The sequence below is a fragment of the Lemur catta genome, chromosome 16 (genome assembly GCF_020740605.2).
Source record: "Lemur catta isolate mLemCat1 chromosome 16, mLemCat1.pri, whole genome shotgun sequence".
NCBI classification, from domain to species: domain Eukaryota; kingdom Metazoa; phylum Chordata; class Mammalia; order Primates; family Lemuridae; genus Lemur; species Lemur catta.
Genome location: NC_059143.1, coordinates 36,462,804 through 36,490,495, shown reverse-complemented (window position 1 = coordinate 36,490,495; position 27,692 = coordinate 36,462,804). Strand labels below are relative to the sequence as shown.

General features: G+C 41.7%; 1 protein-coding gene, 1 long non-coding RNA gene and 2 other non-coding genes across 9 annotated transcripts in view; 1 reads left to right on the top strand and 3 right to left on the bottom strand.

The window, feature by feature from the left end:
• Positions 1 to 6,816, top strand: part of MYO5B (myosin VB) — a 264,377-nt gene extending 257,561 nt beyond the window's left edge. For both annotated transcript variants that reach the window (XM_045528029.1, XM_045528028.1), the window contains 5 exons: positions 797 to 947; positions 2,269 to 2,554; positions 3,177 to 3,351; positions 5,185 to 5,265; positions 6,459 to 6,816. In XM_045528029.1, the coding sequence (XP_045383985.1) occupies positions 797 to 947; positions 2,269 to 2,554; positions 3,177 to 3,351; positions 5,185 to 5,265; positions 6,459 to 6,611 (846 nt within the window). In that variant the 3' untranslated portion in view covers positions 6,612 to 6,816. The remainder of the gene's footprint in view (positions 1 to 796; positions 948 to 2,268; positions 2,555 to 3,176; positions 3,352 to 5,184; positions 5,266 to 6,458) is intronic.
• On the bottom strand, positions 2,766 to 27,651 carry LOC123621944. Of its 5 annotated transcripts, none has more exons than XR_006729337.1 (5): positions 27,459 to 27,651; positions 13,391 to 13,489; positions 11,317 to 11,423; positions 4,160 to 4,328; positions 2,766 to 3,559 (listed from the first exon to the last, which is right to left on the bottom strand). It is a non-coding gene; the product is annotated as an uncharacterized LOC123621944 (long non-coding RNA). The 5 variants fall into 5 exon arrangements; XR_006729336.1 differs by lacking the exon at positions 27,459 to 27,651 and adding an exon at positions 16,267 to 16,306; XR_006729338.1 differs by lacking the exon at positions 27,459 to 27,651 and adding an exon at positions 13,734 to 13,766.
• LOC123621984 lies at positions 26,836 to 26,918 on the bottom strand. Its single transcript, XR_006729362.1, has one exon. It is a non-coding gene; the product is annotated as a small Cajal body-specific RNA 18 (non-coding RNA).
• LOC123621988 lies at positions 27,012 to 27,145 on the bottom strand. The gene has a single exon (XR_006729366.1). It is a non-coding gene; the product is annotated as a small Cajal body-specific RNA 17 (non-coding RNA).
• Positions 27,652 to 27,692: the final 41 nt, after the last annotated feature.

The following is a 27,692-nucleotide window of genomic DNA, read 5'->3' as shown; positions in this document are numbered from 1 at the left end:
TGTAGTTTTTAGCTGTCCAAATCATTTCTATTTTTTTTTTTTTTTTTTTTAGTAGAGACGAGGTCTCACTCTTGCTAAGGCTGGTCTTGAACTCCTGACCTCGAGCGATCCGCCCACCTCAGCCTCCCAGAGTGCTAAGGTTACAGGCGCGAGCCACTGTGCCCGGCCCATGCTAATCTTCTGTCATGCCAATGTTGGCATATGTGCTGCTGGAGTGAGCACAGCAGTTCTTTTAATTTACATGTTGTTTTATCTTGTTTATACAGGAAGTTAAGAGGACACAGTGCTGTAGCTATGGAATCATTTCAGCTCACTTGTTAGTTCTGATGCCCAGGGGTAGGATCTGTATAAAATTTTTTATGCAAACGTACAATCTGGTCCATGGCCATACTCCTTTAGAGACCACGTATAATATCTTAGAGTGACCTGGTATATTGCAGAGAGCACTGGATAAGGAGTCAGAAAGCATGGACCCTTTTTCTCTGGACCTGGTACCAATCTGAGTTTTGCTACCTTAGGGAAATCACTTTACCTCAGGGATTTGGACTAAATTATTTAGGCCTTTTTACTTACACAGTTCTGATTTCTCTATCATGCTGAGTTTTTGTATTACTTTCGAGTTCAAGGGTCATCAAGTGAGGCCTCAAAGAACTGTCAGGGTTTTATAAACATCATCCAGAGAAGGCCTGGGTAGGTCCCCCCAAATAGGAGATTGCTAAAGTCGCCAGAGCCCCCGAAGCTGTGCTGAGCCCAGTGGACCACGGAACCTCAGTGATGCACCCCTCTCCCCCTGCAGGGCTTCATGACTCAGAATACTGCGAAGCAGAATGAACACTGTCTGAAGAACTTTGACCTCACTGAATACCGCCAGGTGCTGAGTGACCTCTCCATTCAGATCTACCAGCAGCTCATTAAAATTGCGGAGGGTGTGTTGCAGCCTATGATAGGTAAGCTGGCAATGGGCGACCCCCATTATTCATCATGGGCTCTGAAACGAGAAGATGTGATAAGCACCCCCTGGCTGTAGGGAACCAAATATATTAGCCATGGCCTCCAGAAAGCCAGGATCTTCCCAACGAAGGCACCTGAGAAGGTGTGCACTTCGTGCTTAAGAAGAGCTGGGGAATTTTCAACATCATCCCATAAAAATACATGAAACAAGGGTAGGGAGAGTGTAGACGACTTTCCCTTTATTTCTTTCTGTATTACATTGTATTATTTTTCCCAAATTTTAATAGTAATATTAATTCAAAAGGTATACATGCAAACACCTTATGTACTTTATTCATGAAAAACATCGTGTTTGTGTGAAAGAACATAGCAGTGAGCACTATGATGATAAATACTTATTGAACACTCACTTTGTACAAAGTGTACTTGGGCACTGAACATGAAAGTCAGCATTGAGAAATACGAACAGCTATGTTTTAAGTTAGACAAACAATGTGTATGTACCTTCCTCACTGTGCTCCACAAAGGCCGGGGAGGAAATTGTACTTGGACCTGTGTGTAGTGCTTTCCCCAGGTTCTTACTACCCAGGGAGGTTATGGGTGAATTGCAAGCATGACCAATCTAGAAGGAAATACTGTGGAAATACTGTGGGGACAGGTTTGTTCCAAATCCTTCATCCTGCCTGCCCATCTTACAAGGCACCAGCCTGGGGAGAGAACTGACTTACCAAGCTGGAGATACTTCATAACTCAGAATAATGTGACAGTTAATAGCACCCGTTCTGGAGTTAGACAAACCCAGGTTCAGATCCTAACCCTGCCTCTTCCCTAGCAGTATTGAAGCTAGGCAAATTATTTAACCTCTGGTTGCCTCCATTCCTTACCAGTAAGATGGGTCATCCCTCAGTGTTGTCAGAAGATTAAAAGATACTGAACACCTGGCACACAGTTCAGTGCTGCCAGTATTTACTTGAACCTGATATTTACATAGTCACTGGCTGGGCCAGAACCATACCCCAGTTGCTCAATTCCAAACTTTGGACTCTCAGCACAGGCAATACGGAGTCAAACTGGTACATGCCCATTATCTTTGTCTCATCACCAATAAATTTAAGTAAAATTTTGGAGTATGGCTGTTTTATTCCAGACAGAGACCAACACCTTAGAAATTCTTTCCCAAGCGTTTTAAGTTCCCAAGTATTGTACACTTCTGGTTGGTATCATTGCTAAAGCCCTGAGTACTAAATGATCTGAGTGGTCCAAAAACAGACCTTGTTGGGGAACACACAAGCTTCTCTAATCATGCTTTTCTTCCAGTTTCTGCCATGTTGGAAAATGAGAGCATTCAGGGTCTCTCTGGAGTGAAGCCGACGGGCTACCGGAAGCGCTCCTCCAGCATGGCGGATGGGGATAACTCGTACTGCCTGGAAGCCATCATCCGCCAGATGAATTCCTTTCACACAGTCCTGTGTGACCAGGGCCTGGACCCTGAGATCATCATGCAGGTGTTCAAACAGCTTTTCTACATGATCAACGCGGTGACTCTGAACAACCTACTTCTGCGGAAGGATGTCTGCTCTTGGAGCACAGGCATGCAGCTCAGGTAAGGGAGACGCGTCTCCCACCAGCAGCATGGACAGAGTGGGCCCCTGCTCGCCAGGAGCTAGAATCGGAACACAACACACTTGTTTCTAAAAGCGAAATCCACATCTGGTGGGCCTTGCCACAGTCAGTCCGTGACTCAACTCCACCACCTTTTTATGCGTTGGTGAAACCCATCAAACACTGACCTGGTGACTTGGTAGACAACTCAGTTCCAAGCTTAAAGACATTTACATACTTTAAGACTGTAAATACAATGTGGATTGGTCGGAACAATCAATGAGTTAAGAGGCATGAAGGCTCCATAGAAGCATAAAGATGTTTGCAAACTGTTAAATATAAATTGTTTTAATTCAACATATTTAATGCCTATTTTTCCCCACTAACTTATGTAGACACTTCAGGTATTTCATCTTGGCTTGATTTTAGGCAGCCACTCATTGATTTATTCATTCTCTATTCAACAAATAGTGCCAGGCACTTGTCAAGCTTTTAACCACAGGAGGTAATTAAGGTGAGGAGAATGATGAGACTAGTTGCAACTAGCCTGCAACACTGGGGTCCTCATCCCAGTGAATTAGAAGGACGAGCCTAACCCAGTTCACTCTTTACTCGTGGCTAAGGTACAACATCAGTCAACTTGAGGAGTGGCTCCGGGGAAGAAACCTTCACCAGAGTGGAGCAGTTCAGACCATGGAACCTCTGATCCAAGCAGCCCAACTCCTGCAATTAAAGAAGAAAACCCAAGAGGACGCAGAGGCCATCTGTTCCCTGTGTACCTCCCTCAGCACCCAGCAGGTACGGTCATTCTACACCTCTGTTGACCATGGTACCCTGAGCAAGCCCAGCTTCTGTTTGAAATCCGTTATCTATCTGTAATCATACCAGTCTGAAGGTGGCAGCTCATGGGATATTCCCAGGTGAACCAAAGACCACTGGGGTCTGTGCAACAAGATGCCGTTTTCTAGTAAATCTTCTTGCTCACGTAAGATAAGGTAGTGCACCCCTAAAACATCAAGGTTTAGGTAACAACCATGAATTCTGAAATGTTTCTTACTTAGAAACTTAAAAATTTTCAGAAATTGGCAGCCTCAGGCATTTGCTTTCTTATTGTAAAAAAAAAAAATGCTTTCTTTACAACTATAATATCAATATGGTCACATTTCTACTCACACTCCATTTACATTGCTTCAAATGAAGTCATTAAGAACCTAGAAGGCCGGGCGCGGTGGCTCACGTCTATAATCCTAGCACTCTGGGAGGCCGAGGCGGGTGGATCGCTCAAGGTCAGGAGTTCGAGACCAGCCTGAGCAAGAGCAAGACCCCATCTCTACTAAAAATAGAAAGAAATTATCTGGCCAACTAAAATATATATAGAGAAAAAATTAGCCGGGCATAGTGGCGCATGCCTGTAGTCCCAGCTACTCGGGAGGCTGAGGCAGGAGGATCGCTTGAGCCCAGGAGTTTGAGGTTGCTGTGAGCTAGGCTGACGCCACGGCACTCACTCTGGCCAGGGCAACAAAGTGACACTGTCTCAAAAAAAAAAAAAAAAAAAAAAAAGGAACCTAGAGACATGTTTCTTTCCTTTCCCCCCCAAAACTTATACCGTCTCAGTTGCAGATATATTCCAGCCTCTGGAAAGGTAAATCCTGTCCACATGCAGGGAGACTTTGCCTTCCATCATGAATGTGCGTACTTGGAAATGGGCCACAGCGACCAGCACAAGGAAATTTGACAAGTCTTTTCCAAATCAAATGATGCATCTTCCTGAGCACCTAAAAAACAAAATCCAAACTCAGTATAGCAAAGTAAACATGCCTTTCTTTACCCTCCTCCACTAACTACTAAAAGGTTAAGTATGAAATTGTTACAAAAACTCCCTTCTGTAAATCTACTGAAAGTTTTCAAACTTCCTCCCTACCTCTTTAAAATGCCTTTCACTTTCATAAGTTTACTTCTAGAATGCAGCTAGCATTGCATTTGGGCAGGCTATTTCCCCAAACTGTTGGCAGGCAGATGAAATTTTATTTGAACAGGCGATAATCTTTTATTTGTAAATGGGTTTTTTTTTTTGGTGGGGGTGTGGTTGTTGGTGGATAGGTGTTATTAAATAAGACCTCTACTCATCTAAGGTAAGATCCCCAGTACACTTTGGAAGAAGCCTTTAAAAGTAGTATTAATACAGGGTGTCCCCAAAGTCTCCATACAAAGGAAAAATTTTGTAAGATTTTGTAATAAGTATTTTGTAAGTAAAGCTACAGTTAGCTACAATTTCCCATTTTCCCTACGTATGGCAACTTTTGGCCCACCCTGTAGATAAAAGGCTAAGGATTTCAAGGCTCCAGTTTTCTAAACTCCTTGTTATCTATACCATCAAGCATTCAGGGTGACACAGGTGGGTGCGTTGGGGACATAGATGTGGTAAGAGGGCTCAGGTCCCCCAGGCAAAGCTGAGGGCTCTAGGTTGCTGGTTGGGGACTCTTAGTGCAAATGTTAGTGCAGCCCCATCTACCATATGGGTCCTGTCGAAAGAAGATTATACTCTTGTACCAGTGTCATATATTCTTTAAAATTCAAAGGTTGTCTCATGTTCATTTAGCTCTGTGCTAAATTTTGTTTTTAATCCAACAGATTGTCAAAATTTTAAACCTTTATACTCCTTTGAATGAATTTGAAGAACGGGTAACAGTGGCCTTTATACGAACAATCCAGGTGAGTTTTAAAATACTAATTTTATAAAGTCCTAGTCTAAAACTATAATAGAAACTGAAAATATAGGTTTTAACCTTCTCTTTATTAACATATACTGGTTACATTATATGGTAGAAGACCTTACATTTCTAGGCTTTCTGTTTAGGTAAATATGAATCATATCCCCCCATGAATAACTTATTTATATACACATAGAAAACTCAACTTTTATAAGCTCTGCCTCTCCAGTTGTAGAGCTAGTCTAGGTATCGTTTCATTTGCCACTGGCATGTTACTGAACCATAGCACCAAATGGAATTAACACAGTAGAATATCAACCCTACCCACAAATGGAACTAAGACATGTTCTTTTAAGACGACGATTTGGGCTCTTATAGTATTAGCCCTTGAAAGAAAACATATTAGGGAAGTGATTATTTCACTCTGCCTTTTCTTAAAATGATGGGATTTTTCTACTTAAAGATGAGCTTCCTCAAGCTGAGCCCCAGGTGATTTTGGCTAAGTGACCTTTACATGTAACTGTCACCAAGATGATAGTCACACTGCAGTGACTCAAACAGGGGTACATTTCTCCGATGATTACACATATGCAAAGACTAAAAAGGGTTTAGTGAATTAAGGACAAAGAATTTTAGGATTCTATTTCTGTAAAAAAAAAAAAAAAAAAATCATTGGGATTTTGATAAGGATTGCATTGAATCTGTAGATTGCTTTAAGTAGTATCCTCTTAACAATATTAACTCTTCTAATACATAAACAGGGGATGTCTTTCCATTTCTTTCAGAAGTCTTATGCCTTCTTGGCTGAATTTATTCCTAAGTGTTATATTCCTTTTGATGCTGCTGCAAATAGAATTATTTTCCTTCTGATTGTTTATTGCTAGTGTATGGAAATACATACAACTCCTTTTTGTTTGATTTTAAATCCTGCACCTTGCTGAATTCATGTGTACTGGAGATGTATTTTTATATTCTTTCAAATGGAAAATTTTTTAAAGAATGCTAGAATGGGAAGAGTGCTTATAGGCACCTGGTCTCTGCCAAGCCTAAACCACAGCTTGTCTACCTACTAAGTACCTCAGGGAGACCACATTCTCCTGGTCCTCAGTTCTTACTTAGTTTTCTTAGAAATCTGTCCACGATATATGCCAATTTAGCACGTATACTAAGAATTGGTTTTACTGTTCCCCATAGGCACAACTACAAGAGCGCAATGACCCTCAGCAACTGCTGTTAGACTCCAAGCACATGTTTCCCGTTTTGTTTCCATTTAATCCGTCTTCTCTGACCATGGACTCAATCCACATCCCAGCCTGTCTCAACCTGGAGTTCCTCAATGAAGTCTGAAGGTGCCCATTTCTAACATTAGCTTGCTGTACCCAGTGATGGCAAGAAGGAAGCATATCCAGTAAAGTGAATTCAAGCATCAGTTAAAGCTTAAAGGCAGAACAGAGATTGAGAGCCTGTGGCGCATACTGAACTATCCAGCATAAGATACATCTCATTATTTTTTGTACCTACTGCTCAGAATAAAAGCACTTGAAATATGGAAGTTTTTTTAAGTTTGATTTCAATCTAACAAATACACGTCATAATCCACAGCCCCCAGCCCAGTACCCATGGCCATAGAAATGGAGAATGTCCAAGTTAAAATATTTAAAAATGTGTAAGTCACATAAATTGCCTTCCCAAGACTTAATAATGTTACTAATAACCCTGATAATGGCATATATTGACATTTCCCCAGGCTGACAAACTCGTGGAAGAGTTGGTGGTATGTTTTTTAAAAAAAAATACAGGTCTGGGCCTTTTGAGAAGTTTCCAGAAAGTATTTAAGGGCTGGTGATACAAAGACAATGGTGTAATTGACTTCTAAACCAAACATTGTGGGTATTGGTTTCTAAAGTGAAATTAGAAGTCCCAATCCCTGATGTGTACAAACCCTTTTATGTTGTCTTTGGTTTGTGGAAGAGTTTTGCTCCCCTTTGAAATTTGGGACAGCATTTTTAGCATAACACAAATACTACTTGTTTCTCATGCTAATCCATACATTTACCAAGTCCAACAAAACTTTCACAAAAATCTGTACAAGCTAAATATTAGAAAAGAATAACACCTCTTGTTTTATTTCTAGATACAAAAACTAAACAAGTCAAAGCCATAACCTCCACTAAGAGCATCGCACATCATTAAATACTCTTCCAGACAACCAAAATAGTCAAGGAAAACAAACTTCAGCTTGAGAATAAGATCATTTGAAAAACCTTTTAAAATAAACCATTCAGTGATTATTATTATACAAAGGTTTAGGGGGAAAAAAATCCCATAAAGAATAAAATAGTTTAGGTCAACTCTCCCTTTACAAGTTATTTAACATTTTTCAGATTCACCACAAAAAATCACTAAGTATCTCTGCAATGAAATAAAGATTTAAAAAAAGTATTCAGTAGTGATAGACCAGGCTTAGAATTTTTTGTTTTTTGGACTCTTCCACAGCCAGCAGTGGACTACAACACCTTATATATTCTGTCTACCCATTTATTTTTCCATATTTCTTGGTAACAGCATGCTGTTCCCGTGACAGGAACAGATGGTGTTTGCAAATCATAGAACAGCCTCTGTTACAGTGAAAAAGATGATTTCTCCATGAAATGGAAATAGAACACCCCACCATCACCTTCTTTTCCTCAACCAGCCAATTTAATGAGGTTCTTGGGCATACAACACCCCTCAAGCCCTCAGCAGTCCTGCATACTATGCCCTTAGAGCTCAGCTTCCTCAGTCATTCTCACCTGCTGGGGCCCGAACAAAGCACAGCACCTGGGTTAAGGCCGCTGACAGTCATGTCCAAATCAGTCACTGAGGGCATTAAACATTCCTGGCTCCCCCTGGGTCTCTGCACAGAGCTGTGCCTCTCTCTGCGTTCTTATAGTTACATATTCACTGATGTCCACACTTACCCTTTGACCCACACACTGACTTTGAAAGGGCCAGTCTAACACAATTGGGTTTGTGGCTACCTCTTTAAGGTGGTTTATGAAGTATAATTTGCTTTTTGATGCACGTTAATTTGAAACCATCTGTCATGTAAGGACTATCCTTAATCTTAAGGACAACCAAAAATGCCTTTTTAGAGTATGAAGGAGTTTTTACATACAGTGATTCCATAAATACAATGGCCTACTGTCCTTATCTTACACCATCGCTTTGGATCCCCACTCTCTGCTGTCACTGGTTATTCACTAGGTGCCAAGGGCTACTGAATAAACTTAGCAATTAGAATTAACAAGAGTGGGACCTTATCGTTCTCTACTTAGCCTACAAAATGGCAGGAGTAAGGGTATTTCACTGGAACTCCACATAATTCGTAAATGACTAAATAAAATATATAATTGGTTACTTAATGTTTAGATGCATCCTATTTAATACTTGGAGGCAAGAAGCATCTTTAAGGAAACGTCCATAAACTTGTTAGCATTTTTATTCTCTGCATTTTTAAAAGTTCAGCTCACTTTCTAACATGAAGTCAGTAATGACTTAAATAACCTAATTCAATATAAAGGTTTAAACTCTGCATTAGGTATCTTTTAATATTTAAAGTTTAGTTGACACTTTTCTCACTATGTGCCTTCAGCAGCTAATAAGTACTGACTTATCAATTGTTTCTCTGAAATACATGTTGTGGGAAGATTTTTAATGTTCAATGTAACATTGTGCTGTTCTGATCTGTCCTTTTAATACATTAGAAGCATTTTAAAGGTCACTTAAGAATCATATTTACAGACCAGTTTAAGTGTTGGGCCTGTTGACCTATGGTAATGTGAATGTACACAGGAATTGGCGGAGCTGGCAAGCACGAGACCTGTATGCGTTCTCCCCGTGCCACCATCCCTGCAGTGAGAGTTTTGCTACCTGCAGGCTCACCTAGGAAGCAGATTAGATCCAAAGGTAGCCCTTTTTCTGTCCCTTTCCATGGTGCATGTCAGGAGGATTTGCTTCTCTTAGTTTTTCCTAGTACTAACTTTTAGGGCTCTTGTACAAACTAGGAGCTTGGAAAATTTAGAAAATAATTAACCCTGACACCATCAATTCATCAAATATTTACTTAGAGCCTTAATGCATTAAGATTATAGTAACAAATGAGAATCCATTTCTTTTGTGTAAAGTAAGTTGTTTCATACACTTGACCCTATTAAGGGCAGCAAGGGTATCCTAAATTGAAGCATTTGTATAAGGCCCACATGACTACATTGGTTACTAAAATGTGACAGCATGGGGCAGGACCCTACAGTTTTTCTTCACTAAATATTTATGGTCAATTTCTCAGATTAATTTGCTGCATGAGCCAAATAACCATAATTCACTTTTTGTACACATTGGTGCCATAATTAGAATTAGGAGGTATAGAAACTTAGAAGTTAATGCCAATGACAATAAAACATAGGATGGGGGTTTTTTATTCTAGAGGCCATTAGATATACATTGTTTTTCCTTAAATTTCTAATAAAGGGGATCAATCAGAAATGAAATTGTTATTTTCTAAAGTGGCACTGTATCAGAATATTCCAGACTTGGATCTAACATTTTCCCACCAACTGTTTAGATGAAGGTCTGTCTCGCTGAAAGACTTCACATCATATTCTGGGGTAAATCGAACCTACAGAAGAATTGCTACTCCTGAAAATATTTTTTCATTTTGAACAAATCTGTAAACTACACCTTTGTTTATAGAAAAATGCTTGTAATAGTCACTGGATAACAATTTGTGGAAATAAATACTTTTGAATAAAGTGGTGTGCCAAATCTAAAAATTTAAAGCTCTGCAGCTACACATTGGCTGAAAAGTTTATTTTTGATGCTTTCTGGAGAAACTTCATTCTGGAGCCTATATTCAAACATGCATCATGATCATTTAAAACAGGGGTGGGCACACTAGGGTCCAAAAGCTGGAGTTGGGGTGAAAACTTTCCCCATAAGATAACAAGGCTCATTGAGCAGTTACTTAGAGCTATAGAATTCAAGGCAGTTTTGGTGTAGGAAAAGGCTAGTAGATCAAGGAAACAGAATAAAGAGCCCAGAGATAGAGCCAATCATACAACATAGCACATGGTAGAGATGGCATGGAAAGTATTTACAAGATCTGTATGGAGAAATATAAAATGAAAAACAGTGATGACAAATAATGGAGAAATTATGTATGTGGATAAAGACTCCACACCACAAAAAGGTGGTCAGCTGTTCCCAAGTTGATACGTACATTAGAAATCAAAATCTCAATACTGTTTTTCTTTGAAAACTGACAAGCTCGTTCTAAGATGTACATGGAAGAGCAAAGGCCCAAAGATAAGACTTTCCCTAGCAGCTATAGAGGCTCTTTATAAAACTTGAGAAATTAAGATGTGTGGGATTGGCAGACAGAAAAATTGACCAGTGGGGCAGAGCTCTCAGAAACTGAACATCTATATAGAAACACACATCAAAATCACCTGGAAATCTTTTAAATTCACATAACCTGCCTCACCCAGATTTATACAACATCTCCAGGGATGGTGCCCTTGATCACCCATCATTAGCAACCACTACTGAAATATTTCATGATGCAGAAACGCTCACATTATAGTTAATCTTCACGTAACGTTGTTGATAGATTCTGGGAAACTCCAGCTTTAATCAAAACGATGTGTAAGGAAGCCAATTTTACCATAGGCTAATTGACATAAATAAGAGTTTAGCTCCTACAGCATATTTCTGGTCACAAAACATCACCAAACTTGTAATTAAAGACCCAAACTCAAAAAAAAAATAAAAAAATAAAGACCCAAACTCTTCTAGTATTAAATGTTGAAATAAACGTGAGCTATGCATTGAAGAAATGTTAATAAAACAAATCTTTTACCTGCTTATCCCAGTTCAGAGTTGTGGCTGACCAGAACCTGTCCCTGAAGCTCAGGGTGGCAAGTGGAAACCCACCCTGGACAGGCCACTGTCCCATCGCAGGGCCCTCTCACATACAGCCCCACCCCGCTGAGACCATGTGGCCACACCAACTCACCCAACGTGCACTGTTGCGGCTGCTTTTTCACTCCTGAGCTCGGTAGCGAAGGAATGAATAATTACTCAGAACACATGGTGTTTAGAGAGAAGGGGAGAGAACAAAACCTAAAAGAGAAAATGGCCACCTCAGCTAAGTTCCTTCCCGTATTTATTTCCAAGGACATGTGCAAAGGGTCAGGGTCATTTGTTAATTTAACAACTTCCATACAGGTCAGCTGTTTTCAGCTGATCTTTGCACAGCAAACAAGCAGCTTTGGGCAGGTGTTTTCGCCTGACCCTTCATTCACCGGACTCACGTTCTTTCCATCCATCCATCCTCCTTTCTTCTAGGCCCGGCCTCCACATTGTCCCTCTTTTTGTATGGAAATGTTTTTAAAGCTAATACAAGCGCTCCCAATTCTGCTTCTTGAGTGGAGGGAAAACCAGAGGTGGATAAGTATTTCCAATCAGTCTTTCCATGCAATTCCTGCTTTAGATGGTCGTCCTGAGCCATCTATGGATACTGTCCAGGTGGCAGGAAGATGTGTAGGGGAGAGTTTTGCAAACAGTTGTACAGGAAGTAAGAAGAGAGTGGAGAGAAGCTTGTCGGAGGGGGAACGGAAGGAAAGAACCTACATAACTTGCAAGGGCTGATTGCCAAAGTAAGGAATTATGTAAAGTTGCTTTGAAGCAGTTTTTAGAAATAGGGAGATATATAGTGTGTGGATCTAATCCAAGCAATTGTTGTGTAAGACAGCATCCTTAATCAAAGGGGCAAAGTGATCCAGAAGGGGAGAAAAGGTTTTGGAGGGAGAGCGAGGTAGAAATAGCCATTCCTAGGAGCATGTGCAGTGTTAATTGGCCCGTAAGAGCAGCTGGAGATAGGGGGCATTGAAGAGCAATAAAAGAGCAGGTTTGTCTGGGTCAATGATTAAGGGCTTCATTGATATCATGGAATTCCTATAATGCCAGAGATGTTACCAGGTGAAGATGGATCTGGATCACCCTTTAATGCATCAGTAAGATGATGTGTTTGTGGATTAATAAATCTCCAGATTAGTTACCTGTCTTTCAATGCTCAGCTACAGTCTGTTAATAAATTCAGTACAGGGCTTAGTAGAATGCTGTTGAATGGCAGCGAAAGAGCCTGTACTTTCCATTTCATCAGGCCTCTTTTTCCAGGCCTGCACAGCTATTTGAGAGCATTGAGTAAACAACTGCCAGTCCCGACATGCCTGTTGATCAGGCGCGGTATATTGGCCTTCCCCTAAAAGCATTTCTACTCCAATAGGGATTAGGTTCCCCGGGGTTTCCACAGCTTGTGCCATGCAAGCCTCCTTATATTCTAATACAAAAACACTATACTGGGCCGGGGTGACTACGGCCTGAACCACGGTCTTCCAGTCCCAGGGGACCATCACGTAGCCAACTGCTATAGCCTGAACTATGCCAACGGTAAAAGGACTTTGGAGACCACAATCCTGAACACTCTTTTCTTAATTCTTTATAGACCTGGAAAGGACTGCATCGTGGTGCATAGGACCACCATGCTGTCCGGCAACAGCCAGGAGATCCTCTTTGAGAGGGGGAGGAAGAGGAGGGAGGTAGCTGCTCTTGCTGAGGAGCCACAGAAGGCGACAGTGGAGAGAATGGCTTAGGATTCGGGAACTTTATGGCAGGGGATGCCGGCTCCTCCAGCAGAGCAGAGGCAGAGGAGGAGGAGCGGGTTCCAATGGATTAGACCGCGCAGGAATATGCAAGGCAGTCAGTGCTGTTCACACCAGACTCCATGTAGTTAACACGGCAAGAGACACTGGAACCCCCTGAGTCTTCGCTACTTGTTCCCAGAGCTCTGAATCTAACGTGCCCTCATCTCGGAGCCAGGGGCAAGGCTGTCTTACTGAGCATAAGAGTTGCTGCAAAGCTTTTGGTTCGACACAACACCAGGCAGCTTTTAAGCTGTTGCAAAGTGCGCAGATACATTTGCTGATTTCTTGTCAGGTGCTGCCCCATATTGAAAATCCCTTCTGAACTATACATGTGGGTCCCTTTCCCAAAGCAGCGGGGGAGGGTGGGGGCGGGACTGTCCTTACCGGGATGAGTCCCCTTGTAGTCCGGAGAGGAAGACGCTCACTGCACGCGCGGATTCCTGAATCAGATCTGGGTCCCCACTCGTTGCGGCTGCTTTTCCGCTGAGCTCGGTAGTGAAGGAATGAGTAACTACTCAGAACACATAGTGTTTAGAGAGAAAGGGAGAGACCAAATCTAAAGGAGAAAATGGCCTCCTCAGCTAAGTTCCTCCCCATTTCTATTTCCAAGGACACGTGCAAAGGGTCGGGGCCGTTTGTCAATTTCTTTAACAACTTCCATACAGGTCAGCTTTACCCAGCAAACAAGCAGCTTCGGGCAGGTGTTTTCGCCTGACCCTTCATTCACCTGCTCACGATCTTTCCATCCATCCATCCTTTCTCTCCATACAGGTCAGCTGTTTTCAGCTGACCTTTGCACTCAGCAAACAAGCAGCTTCCAGCAGGCATTTTCGCCTGACCCTTCATTCACCTTGCTCATGTTCTTTCCATCCATCCATCCATCCTTTCTTCTAGGCCCAGCCCCTACAGTGCACAGCTTTGGGATGTGGGAGGAAACCGGAGGACTTGGAGAAAACCCACACATCCAGGGAGAAGGTGCCAAAATCCACACACACAGTGGCCCTGGCTAGGAAGGGATTTTTCCCCCCTCTCAACTGTATCATGAAACGCCACTGAGTGAAGCAACGTTATTTGAGGACCTGCTGTACACTGTTTAGTGAAAAGTTGCCTCATGAACCCAGCTCCAATCTAAGGTCAGAGTCACCTGTTTTCTGAGCGGCTGACCAAAGAATACCCTCACCTGAGGAAAGCCCCCCCCCCCACCCCCCGACTCAGCCAGGTCTAGGCCTGTCTCCAAAGCCTCAGCAGGAAAACCATGTCTGGAAAGAGCCAGGTCTCATACGAGACACACTGGCCTAGTGACAGCTCAGACAGACAAAAGCAGCCTGACATCTGGACTGGCTGACACTCACAACCTGGCCTGCTGCTACCTGCTGGGCCATGTTCGTTTGCACGTGAACAATCTTACAAAACGTACAATGTCATTCTGTCACTGTGATGAAGTGAGACGAAACAAGACCATGTCATAATTTTGTCTAGGCAGAGACAAAAACAAGATTACCGTGTGAACCACACAGTACCAAACATGCCCTCTCCCAGGTGCACCTTTAGCCTCGTTCTAATCTTCCCTCTTTCGAGATAAGGTGATATTAAGATATCCAATCAGCCTCTTGCTCCTATTTCCTGGCAGTACTCTTGCTTCTTTGGAGCCTCTCCAAATCACCTAACAGCCCAAATCCTAACACCCTCTTACCGAGCTGTCCCACAGTCCCCTGAGGCGTACCCATGGTGCGCAGTCTCCCTTGTTGCAAGAAACATGAAACCCAGCTTGTTCAGCTGTAGGCAAGTTTCTGGAGGTGTTTGGCTACAGTGTTGTCTCCTGCCACCAATATTAGTATTTTGCAGAGTAAACTTAGACCCAAGGAGCCTTTGCCTATGGTTACATTACTAACTGAAATTCTAACTAAGGTTTGCTAAGAATATAGACACTGTAAATATCTTTCAAACAAGCAGAGAAGGAAAACATTTATCTTTCATCGAAGTTTCAGACAATACCTTAAGGCTACTGGGAACACACCAAGACTTAGGGTAAACTTAAAATGAGGGAGTTTGGCAAATCAGTGGCTGCATTACTTTCTGTCTACATTTCGTTTTGTTCACTTGATGTTCTGGTTCGGCAACTTGAATTTTCTGAAGAGTAGGTATTTGTTATATGGACAAAATCACAACCAAGCTAATAAATATTAGCCTTTTAATTAACAAATATTGACATGTTAGCCAAAGCAGTTCAATTAACAGTAAACACATGGCGGGCACGGTGGCTCATGCCTGTAATCCTAGCACTCTGGAAGGCCGAGGTGGGTGGATCGTTTGAGCTCAGGAGTTTGAGACCAGCCTGAGCAAGAGCAAGACCCCGTCTGTACTAAAAATAGAAAGAAATTAGCCAAACAACTAAAATATATACAAAAAATTAGCTGGGCATGGTGGCACATGCCTGTAGTCCCAGCTATTTAGGAGGCTGAGGCAGGAGGAATGCTTGAGCCCAGGAGTTTGAGGTTGCTGTGAGCTAGGCTGACGCCACAGCACTCTAGCCTGGGGAACAGAGTGAGACTGTGTCTCAAAAAAAAAAAAAAGAAAGAAAGAAAAAAAACAGTAAGCACACATATAACTTTCCAAGCTACTAAGAACGGCAAATTCACTTGTTTCACTCAGATTCATATCCTCATTTTAAAAGATTGTCCTAGCCCCTACTGACTTCATCAGCTTTCCCCAGTTTTCATTACTGAAACTTCTAAAGTCACTGCTCCTTAAGCTACCATCAATTTTGAGTGTTATAGAAGGCAAGGGAAACTGTGTAAACACAGAAAAATTACCCAGAAAATGTGGAGGATGGGGCTGAGGCTGGATGTTTCTGAAAACCTGATAAAACATTAATGCTAGAATTTACAGATCTACAATAGTAGATTCACTGAGTGCCAGTCTTATTCTAACATTTTGCCTTTCTTCTTGTTCCCCAAAAGTAAGTACAGAAAGAAATATTGCATTTCTAAAAATATTAAAAATTAAATGTCTAAGGGTAGAACAATAACTTTACATCTCATTAAAGGTTCTCCATCTAGACCAAAAAAAGTATAAAATAACTCATTTTAATATACATATACCTGCTTAAACAGTTAGATTAAACATGAAAATTACTATTTTACAGAATAATTTGTTTCGATGAATTTTGTAGCTTACCTAAAGGACACTTTTCCTCCCAACCATCACTTTGAAAAAGTTAACACAGAAAAGTTGTAAAAATAGAACAATATGATGCACACCTGCAGTCCCAGCTGAGGCAGGATTGCTTGAGCCCATGAGGTTGAGGCCAGCCAGGGCAACATAGTGAGATCCCCATCTATTAAAAAAAAAAAAGTACTGTATACTCTTCGTTTGAATTCCTCAATTGATAATGTTTTGCCAAATCTGCTTTCTTTCTCTGCTAGTGCACAGTCATGCATTGCACGTTGTATAACATGTTTCTGTCAATGACAGACTGTATATATGATGGTGGTTCCATAAGATTATACTTTTATTGTGCCTTTTTTATGTTTAGGTTTGTAGGAGGCCAGGCGCGGTGGCTCACACCTGTAATCCTAGCACTCTGGGAGGCCGAGGTGGGAGGATCGCTCGAGGTCAGGAGTTCGAGACCAGCCTGAGCAACAGCGAGACCCCCGTCTCTACTAAAAATAGAAAGAAATTATACGGAAAGCTAAAATATATATACAGAAAAAATTAGCCGGGCACGGTGGCACATGTCTGTAGTCCCAGCTACTCAGGAGGCTGAGGCAGGAGGATTGCTTGAGCACAGGAGTTTGAGGTTGCTATGAGCTAGGCTGACACCACGGCACTCACTCTAGCTGGGCAACAGAGTGAGACTGTCTCAAAAAAAAAAAAAAAAAGATTTGTGTAGATACACACTGACCATTGTGTTAAACTTGCCTACACTATTCAGTACAGTAACTTGTACAGGTTTGTAACCTAGGAGCAAGGCTGTACCATGTAGCCTATGTGTGTGGTAGACTATACCACCTAGGTTTTTGTAAGTATGCTCAATGATGTTTGCACAACAACGAAATGACCTAATAATGCATTTCTCAGAATGCATCCCCACCATTAAATAATGCATGACTGTATACAAATGCATTTATTTCTGAGTCTTTTGAGAGTTAGTTGCAGACATCATGAGTCTTCACCCCTAAATATGTGTTTGTATCTCCTAAAAACAAAGGACAGTCTCCTAAATAATGATAATTATCATAACCATGAAAATTAACATCAATACTACTACCTCATATATAATTTATATTTAAATGTCCCCAATTGTCCCAATATTGCCCTTCATAGTTTTTTATTTTTAAATCCAGGTTTCAATTAAGGATCCCACATTAGGTTTAATTGTTACACTCCAGTCTCCTTTAATCTGATGCTATTCCCAGCCTTTAGTGTTTTTTTACATTGACATTTTTAAAGAGTTCAGGTCGGTTTATTACAGAATGTCCCTCAATTTGGATTTTTCTTATCATTTCCTTATAATGAGATTCAGATCAGATATTTTCAGAAGAAATTCTACAGAAGTGAGCTTGTACTTTCAGTGTAGCAAGGGGGTACATGATGTCAGTTTGTCCCATTATCAATGATGTTAATGAGCTTGATCATTTCATTAAGGTAATACCCACAAGATTTTTCCATTGTAAAGGTACCTCTTCCTCTTCCTGATACTTAGAGATTATGTAAATTTGCATATTTTAATACATGTAAACCTTTCACTCAATGGTTTTAGGATCCACTCATTAGTGACATTTCTAATTAGAGAAAACACAGTAAATTTTGAAAGACTTGCTGATGGTGATTTGCAGGGTATTGAGTGGGAAATTGTGATATTTAACTTTTCTTAAATATGTGGAGGGCAAACTGAATAGAAGAGTTCATACAAGAGTGTATGCATTTGTGAACCTCATTCAATTGAATATTTGTACATTTGACTACATGGAAATTTTAATTTTGGAAATTAAAAAGAACTGTAAATGAATATTCAACTCTAATGCAGGTCAAAGTGTTCACAGGGTATAGTGTACTAAGGTCTGCATTAAAATAATAAAAATAAAACAAATAAAAATAATATGTTCTTATTGCTTACGGATGCATTGGCTATTTGGGGTCTTTTCAGGTTCCATACGATGTGAAGAACTATTTTTCCTAGATCTGCAAAAAATGGCATTGGATTTTAATGGGGATTGCATTGAATCTGTAGATCACTTTGGGTAATATAGATGTTTTATTAATAATAATGTTGATTCTGCTGACCCATGAGCACGATATGTTTTCCCATCTGTTTATGTCCTCTGCAATTTCCTTCCTCAGTGTTTTGTAATTCTTCCTGTAAAGGTCTCTCACCTCCTTAGTTAAATATATTCCTAGCTATTTTATTTTCTTTGTTGCTATTGTGGAAGGCATAGAGTCTTTGATTTGATTCTCAGACTCACTGTTGTTGGTGTATATGAATGTTACTGATTTGTGTACATTGATTTTGTAACCTGAAACTTTACTGAACTTGTTTATCAATACCAGGAGTCTCCTGGCAGAATCTTTTGAGTTTTCTCGATATAAGATCATATTGTCAGCAAAGAGTGATAGTTTGCTCTCTTCTTTCCCCATTTGGATACCATTGATTTCCTTCTCATCTGATTGCTCTGGTTAGGATTTCCAGCACTATGCTGAATAGAAGTGGTGATAGTGGGCAACCTTGTCTGGTTCCAGTTCTAAGTAGAAATGTTTTCAATTTTTCCCCATTTGGTATCATGTTGGCTGTGAGTTTGTCATATATGGCTTATATAATTTTGAGGAAGTTCCTTCTATGCCTATTTTGTTAAGCGTTCTTATTATAAAAGAGTGCTGGATTTTGTCAAATGCTTTTTCTGCATCTATTCAAAGGATCATGTGGACTTTGTTTTTGCTTCTATTTATATGGTGAATTACATTTACAGATTTGCATATGTTGAACCATGCTTGCATGTCTGGTAGGAAGCCTACTTGGTCATGGTGGATTATTTTTTGATGTGCAGCTGAATTTGGTTTGCCAAGATCTTATTGAGAATTCTTGTATCTATATTAGTAAGAGATATTGGTCTACAATTTTTTTGTTGTGTCCTTTCCTGGCTTTGATACCAAGGTGATATTGGCTTCACAGAACAAGCTGGGGAGCATTCCTTCCTTCTCGATGTTATGGAATAATTTCTGTAGTATAGGTACCAGTTCTTCTTTGAAGGTCTGGTAAAATTCAGGTGTGAAACCATCTGGTCCAGGACTTTTTTGTTGTTGGAAGATTTTTTATTACTACTTCAATTTCAATACTTGGTATTGGTCTGTTCAGGAATTCTATTTTTTCCTGATAGAGCCTAAGGAAGCTGCGTGCTTCCAAGAATTTGTCTATTTTCTCCATGTTTTCAAGTTTACATGCATAGATATTTTTATAGTATTCCAAGATGATGTTTTGTATTTCTGTGGTATCAGTTGTGATTTCTCCTTTTTCAATTCTGATTGGGCTTATTAGAGTCCTTTATTTTCTGCTTTTGGTTAACCTAGCAAGAGGCTGGGAGGCATCACTTTACCAGACTTCAACCTAATACTACAAGACAACAGTAACCAAAATAGCATGGTACTGGCACAAAAACAGACACATAGACCTATGAATCAGAACAGAAAACCCTGATATAAAACCATCCTCATATTGCCATCCAATCTTTGACAAAGCAGACAAAAACATACACTAGGGAAAAGAATTCCTATTCAAGGTTGGTCGGAAGATGGTGGGTGAGAAAAACTGCTAGCCAGACTATCTCTGCAAGAAAGACAGATTTTAGAAGAAATTGAAACAAAACAAACAGGCAGACATAGATCAGACGAGGGTCGGAAGGAAGGGTGCCTGAAACTTCAGGAGACTCCACGGGAAGAAGTTACAGAGAACTGGAAAAAGAAAGGCCCCCCAAGAGGCTTGGAGACCCGCAATAACGGTAGGTGGAGCAGTTAAATTTCCTCTCCCTTGCATCTCGGACTGCTGGTGGGCTCCTGAGTGGTTGGAGAGACCTGCTAACACCAGCCCAGAGATAGCTGCCGCCAGTGAGCCATGAGCATCTTGCGGACAGGACACCAGGCTCCCTGCTTCCTCGGAGCACCTCTCGGCCTGCAGACCCAAGCCCATCGGCAGGTGCCATATTGCTTCATTCTCCCCTTCCCCTTCCCTGCCCGTGGCTGCTGAGAGAGACAATTTAGCCACCACCCGGGGGCATCTGCAGGTAGTGGGACCTTTCCTTTTGGGGCCCTACAGTGGACTGAGGGATACTCAGACTGTGAGCTCCCTACCCGCCAGCCCTCCCGGGCGCTGCTTGCCTGGACTCCAGGAGAGCAGGGTAAATCCTGAGGCAGAAAGACATCAATCCAGCTTGGGCACCATGTGGGTGACTTGAGACCAGCACTCCTCTCCCTGGCAGGGTCAGGGATTGATCTCCAGGGCCCAGGACACAGGCCCGCAGATGAGATCCCATACACTCAGGCCTCGATCACATTGCCCAGGGGCACAGAAGGGAAATTTGTGAATGAGCCTACTGAGGTATGTGTGCCTTCAGGGGCAGATCAGTGTACTTGAGGGGCAACCCTCCTTCCACAGGAAGGCCATGTGCCCAGTCCAGTCTGAGATCCTGGGTAGGGAACCTACCAGTCCCCATCTCAGGCAAGGGAGATCCACTGGCTTGAGGTCCTGCCTGCTGGCAGAGGCCTGGAAGAAACTGCAGATAGGGGAAGGGGGAAGGAGCGAGGCCTGTTCAAGACTGCAGGTCTCAGACAGCCCCACCCCCACACATAGCCTTTCCCCCAGAGTGGAGCTATTTCAGCCTCTCCCTGGCAGCTTTGCCCAGAAGCAGAGAACAGACCTTCGACCTCTGCGAACAGCATTTGTGGACCTAGAGGGCAGGCTCACCCAACCCAGCTCTGCCCAGCCTCTCTCCTGCACGAGCCCTCGCTGAAATGGAGAATAAGGACACACCTGGAAGTCCCAGGGTCCCACCCACCACCTGAGGCACTAGAGTGCCTCTCCAGAGGAACAAGAGCTGGTTAGAGGACCCAAAAATAGCACTGCAGCCTGCTCCTCCCAACAAGCGCCACCTGCTGACAAGGAGGTCATTCTGCACATCCTTCTACTGCATCTACTGACTCATCAGATACAGTGTGGTTGAATCTCACCCACAAACACCACCTACTGGCTCAGAGACTAAACAGGGTGTATAAGAAGCAACAGCTGATTTAGATGGGAAAGAATCAGCAAAAGAACAATGGAAGTATGAAGAATCAAATGGAAAGCACACCCCCAAAGGGGAACACCAGCTCTCTAGCAATGGACATCAACCAAATTTAGAACACTAAAATGACAGAAGAAGAATTTCAAACATGGATTCTAAGAAAACTGAATGATATGCAAGAAAAAATGGATAACCAACACAAAGAAACCACAAAAAAAAAAAAATCCAGGACTTAGAAGAAAAATTCACTAAAGAAATTGAAATATTAAAGAAAAATCAAACTGAACTCCTGGAAATGAAGAATTTATTCAAGGAATTACAAAACACGGTGGAAAGCTGCAAGAACACGGTAGATCAACCAGAAGAAAGAATCTCAGGAATTGAAGATAACACCTTTCAATTAAATAAGTCAGTCACAGGGATAGAGCAGAAAAATAAGAAAAAAGAGCAAAGCCCAGAAGAAATGTGGGATTATGTGAAGAAGCCTAACACAAGAATCATAGGGATCCCTGAGGGTGAAGAAGAAAATACACAAAGGTTGGGTAAGCTATTTGAAGATATAATAGAGGAAAATTTCCCAGGCCTTGCTAAAAATCTAGATATCCAGTACAAGAAGCTCAAAGGACTCCTGGGAGATTCATCACAAACAGGAAGACACCACGACACACAATCATCACACTGACCAAAATAACCACCAAAGAGGCCCTCCTATGAGCTGTAAGGCAAAAGAAGGAGGTAATCTACAAAGGAAAACTCATCTGAATAACAGCAGACTTCTCAACTGAAACCTTACAAGCAAGAAGAGACTGGGGACCCATTCTCACTCTTCTCAAACAGAATAATGCCCAGACTAGAATCTTGTACCCTGCAAAACTAAGTTTTGTATACAAAGCAGAAATAAAGACCTTCTCAGATAAGCAAAGACTAAGGGAATTCAACAAGACAAGATCTGCCCTCCAGGAAGTACTCAAAACCATGTTACACATGGATCAACACAATAAACACTCACAAAAGTAAAATCACCCAAAAGCTAAAAGTCAAAGGCCAGATTCCACGATGGCTCAAGAGAGAAAACAAAGCAACAAAGCTCAACTCAACAGGATGAACTGAAATCTGCTCCATTTATCAATTCTCTGAATAAATGTGAATGGCTTGAACTGCCCATTAAAGAGACATAGGCTGGCTGAATGGATAAATATACACAAGCCAAGTATCTGCTCTCTTCAGGAAACACATCTAACCCATAAGGACTCATTCAGACTCAAGGCTAAGAGATGGAAAATAATATTTCAAGCAAACAGAAGCCAAAAGAAAGCTGGCATGGCAGTTTTGATTTCAGGTAACTTAGTCTTCAAATCAACAAAAGTAATGAAAGACAAAGAGGGTCACTATATAATGGTGAAGGGTACAGTTCAACAAGAAGACATAAGAATTCTAAATATTTATGCACCTAACTCAGGTATACCCAGATTCATAAAGCAAATCCTACTTGGTCTAAACAAAATGATAAACAGCAACACCATAATAGCTGAAGACTTCAACACCCCTCTGACAGCACAGGACAGATCCTCCAAACAGAAAATTAACAAAGAAACAATGGACTTAAACATAATTCTAGAACAAATGGGCCTGACTGACATTTACAGAACATTCTACACCAAAACCACTGAATATACGTTTTTCTCATCAGCTCATGGGACATTCTCTATGACTGACCATACTGTAGGCCACAAGGCATGTCTCAAAAAAAAATTTTAAACATAGAAATTATACCATGCATCTTCTCAGACCACAGTGGAATAAAATTAGAAATCAACTCCAACAGAAACTCTCATCTCTACACAAAGTCATAGAAACTAAACAACCTTCTGTTGCACAATTATTTCATTAAGGAGGAAATCGAGATGGAAATCAAAAGATTCCTTGCACTAAATGACAAAGGAGACACAAGTTATCAAAATCTGTGGGACACAGCTAAAGCAGTGCTGAGAAGAAAATTTATATCCATAAATGCCTACATCCAAAAGATACAAAGATCACAAATAAACAATCTAATGAATCATCTCAAAGAACTGGAAAAGGATGAGCAAACAGACCCCAAAACCAGCAGAAGAAATGAAATAACAAAGATAAGAGCAGAACTAAATGAAATTGATAATAAAAAAATCATATGGAAGATTAATAAAACAAAAAGTTGGTTCTCTGAAAAAATAAAATTGACATACCTCTGGCTTGATTAACAATATCATCTATGAATACTATAAAAACCTCTATGCACATAAACTATAAAATGTAGAGGAAATGGACACATTCTTAGGAACACACAGCCTCCCTAGGCTCAATCAGGAAGAAATAGAATTCCTGTTAAAATGTCTATACTACCCAAAGTGATCTACTACCCAAAGGATCTCGATGCTATCCTTATTAAAATGCCAACATCATTTTTCACAGATCTAGAAAAAATAATTCTACGATTCGTATGGAACCAGAGAAGACCCCATACAGCAAAAGCAATCTTAAGCAAAAAGAACAAATTGGGAGGCATCAATTTACCAGACTTCAAGCTATACTAACAGGCTATAGTAACTAAAACAGCATTGTACTGGCGCAAGAACAGGGACATAGACCAATGGAACAGAACTGAGAACCCAGATATAAAACCATCCTCATATAGCCATCTAATCTTTGACAAAGCAGACAAAAACATACACTGGGGAAAAGAATCCCTATTCAATACATGGTGCTGGGAAAACTGGATAGCCACATGTAGAAGACTGACACAGGATCCGACCTTTCACCTCTCACAAAAATCAACTCACAGTGGATAACAGACTTAAACCTAAGGCATGAAACTATAAGAATTCTAGAAGAAAATGTTGGAAAAACTCTTAGAGACATTGGCCTAGGCAAAGAATTTATTAAGAAGACCCCAAAGGCAATCACAGCAGCAAGAAAAATAAATAAATGGGACCTGATCAAATTAAAAAGCTTCTGCACAGCCAAGGAAACTATAACAAGAGCAAACAACCTACAGAATGGGAGAAAATATTCGCATGTTACACATCCAATAAAGGGTTGATAACCAGAATCTATATGGAACTGAGGAAAATCAGGAAGAAAAAATCAAACAACCCTATCAAAAAGTGGGCAAAGGACATGAACAGAAACTTTTCAAAAGAAGACAGACTAATGGCCAGCAAACATATGAAAAAATGCTCAACATCTCTAATCATCAGGGAAATGCAAATCAAAAGCACAATGAGATATCACTTATTTCCAGTGAGAATGACCTTTACAAAAAAGTCCCAAAAGAATAAATGTTGGTGTGGTTGCAGAGAGACAGGAACACTCATATGCTGCTGGTGGGACTGCAAACTAGTACAACCTATGTGGACAGCAATATGGAGATACGTCAAAGAGATACACGCAGAACTACCATTTGATCGAGCAATCCCATCTACCCAAAAGAACAAAAGCCATTCTATAAAAAAGATATTTGCACTAGAATGTTTACAGCAGCACAATTCACAATTGCAAAGATGTGGAAACAACACAGGTGCTGTCAATACACAAGTGGATTAATGAAATATGGTATATGTATACCATGGAGTTCTATTCAGCCACAAAAAACAATGGTGATCTAGCACCTCTTGTATTATCCTAGATAGAGCTGGAACCCATTCTACTAAGTATCCCAAGAATGGAAAAACAAGCACCACATGTACTCACATCAAATTCGTTTTAACTGATCAACACTTAAGTGCACATATAGTAATAACATTCATCGCGTGTTGGGCAGATGGGAGGGGGGAGGAGGAGGTGGGTATATACACACCTAATTGGTGCAGTGTGCACCATCTGGGGGATGGACATGCTTGAAGCTCTGACTCGGGTGGGGCAAGGGCAATATATGTAACCTAAACATTTGTACCCCTATAATATGCTGAAATAAAAAAGAAAAAAAAATTCCTATTCAATAAATGGTACTGGGAAAATTGGACACCCACATGTGGAGACTGAAACAGGATCCAAAGCTCTTACCATTCATAAAAATTAATTCACAATGGATAACAGGCTTAAACCTAATGCACGAAACTAGAAGAATCCTAGAAGAAAATGTTGGAAAAACTCTTCTAGATATCGCCCTAGGCAAAGAATTTATGAAGAAGACCCCAAAGGCAATCACAACAATAAAAATTAACAAAAAATTAAAAAGCTTCTGTGTAGGCAAGGAAACAATCAAAAGAGTGAATAGACAACTTGCAGAATGGGAGAAAATATTTGCATGCTATACATCCTATAAAGGGTTGATAACCAGAATCTACAAAGAACTCAAACAAATCAGCAAGAAAAAATCAAACTACATCATAAAAAAGTGGGGAAAAGACACAAACAGAAGCTTTTCATAAGAAGATGGACTAATGGACAATAAACATGAAAAAATACTCAAAGTCTCTAATCATCAGGGAAATGCAAATATGCAAATCAAAACCATAACGAGATATCACTTAACTCCAGTGAGAATGGTTTTTATCAAAAAGTCTCAAAACAGCAGATGCTGGTGTGGATGTGGAGAGAAGGGAACACTTATACACTGTTGGTGGGACTGCGAACTAGTACAACCTCTATGGAAAATAGTATGGAGATACCTCAAAGAACTAAAAGTAGATCTAACATTTGATCCAGCAATCCCACTACTGGGTATTTACCCAAAGGGAAAAAAATCATTTTATCAGAAAAACACATGCACTCGAATGTTTACTGCAGCACAATTCACAGTCGCAACAATGTGGAATCAACCCAAGTGCCCATCAATACATGAGTGGATTAATAAAATGTGGTATATGTATACTATGAAGTACCACTTAGCCATTAAAAAAAGGAATACCTTTTGTAACAACCTGGATTGAACTGGTGACCATTCTTCTAAATGAAGTATCACAATAATGGAAAAACAAATACCACATGTACTCACTATTAAATTGGAACTAACTGCTCTACACCAAGGTGCACATATAGTAGTAAAACCCAAGGGAAACCAAGTAGGTGGGAGGGGTGAGGAGTGGACGGGTAAATTCACACCGAATGGGTACAATGCACACTGTCTTGGTGATGGGCACACATATAACTTTGACTCAAACTGCACAAAATCAAAATGTTTGTACCACCATGATACTCTGAAATAAAAAGATATACATACAATAATAATAATATGGTTTGACAGAGGAACAGGTGCATAGATGTAATATAGCAGATATGGCAACATGTTAACGATCATAGAGTTAGGTGACTGATACCTGTGTTCACTGTGCAAATTTTTCTACTTTTCTGTATGTTTGAAAGTTTTCATAATAAAAATCTGGATTTTTTTCAAAAAACACTGCGAGAAGGCCACCAAAGCGTTTGAACAACAGGATTCTGAGGCAGGCATTCGCTGACTACTCAGAGAAAGCATCCAGGCCGCCCACCACCCATTCCCACGCGCTGGATCCAAGCCCCAGGCATCCTGGCCGCCTCCTTAACCGTCTCCTCTGCCCCTGCCGCCTCCTGCTCGCCCAGCCTCAGTCCGTTCTCAGAACACACTCCATCACCTGGTTCCCAGAACTCAGATTGCGCAGTGGTCACGTCATCATCGGCCAGGGGTCGCAGTTACAGCAGCAGAGGCCTCCCTAAACCTCCCTCCTGCCTAGCTTCACACGCCGGCCCTCGCCCCCTACCCGCCCAACCCGCTGCCCCGGATCCCCCGGCCCCGCCTCGCCTGCCACAGTTTCATAATCCTCTCAGGCTCCGCGCAAGTAGCAACGGCACCTGATCATATAAGGAAAATATTGCGGCTCATCCGAAGGCCGAATCGAGGACCCGAGAGCGCCCTACCCCCGCCCGCTCGCTGCACCCGACCCGCCCCGACCCGACCCCAACCTCTCCACGCCCCGCCCCGCCGCGTACCGGAACTGCTCCTGTTTCCGGCTAAGCGTGCTGAGCCTCCGCCCAGCGGTCTGCGCAGCCGCCGGCCCCGGCCAATCCGCCCGCGGCCGCCCGTCTCCCAGACGGGGGCGTTAGGTGTTCGGCGCCCAGGCACCTAGATGCGCTTTCTCTAGTTCCCGCAAGCGGGGATGAAGGGAGACACTTATTACCCGCTAGGGGCCAGGGGTTAGAGGAGCCGGGGGTAGGGTGGATACGGGCTGTTCAAATTCTCTCGGTTTGCAAACAGGGGAAGTCTAAAAACTGACGTGAGGAGAGAGGGCGCTCGCGTGGCACGCTGCCATCTCCCCCAGCCCGTCGCCCCGGCGGGCGGTGGCACCTCTGGTTCCTACGGGATGCGGCGACTGAGAAAACCCGGGGCAGGCGGGAGGAGTGCGCGGGCCGCGTGCGGAGTGGGGCGCGCAGCCCTCGGGAAGTGGGACAAAGGGCGG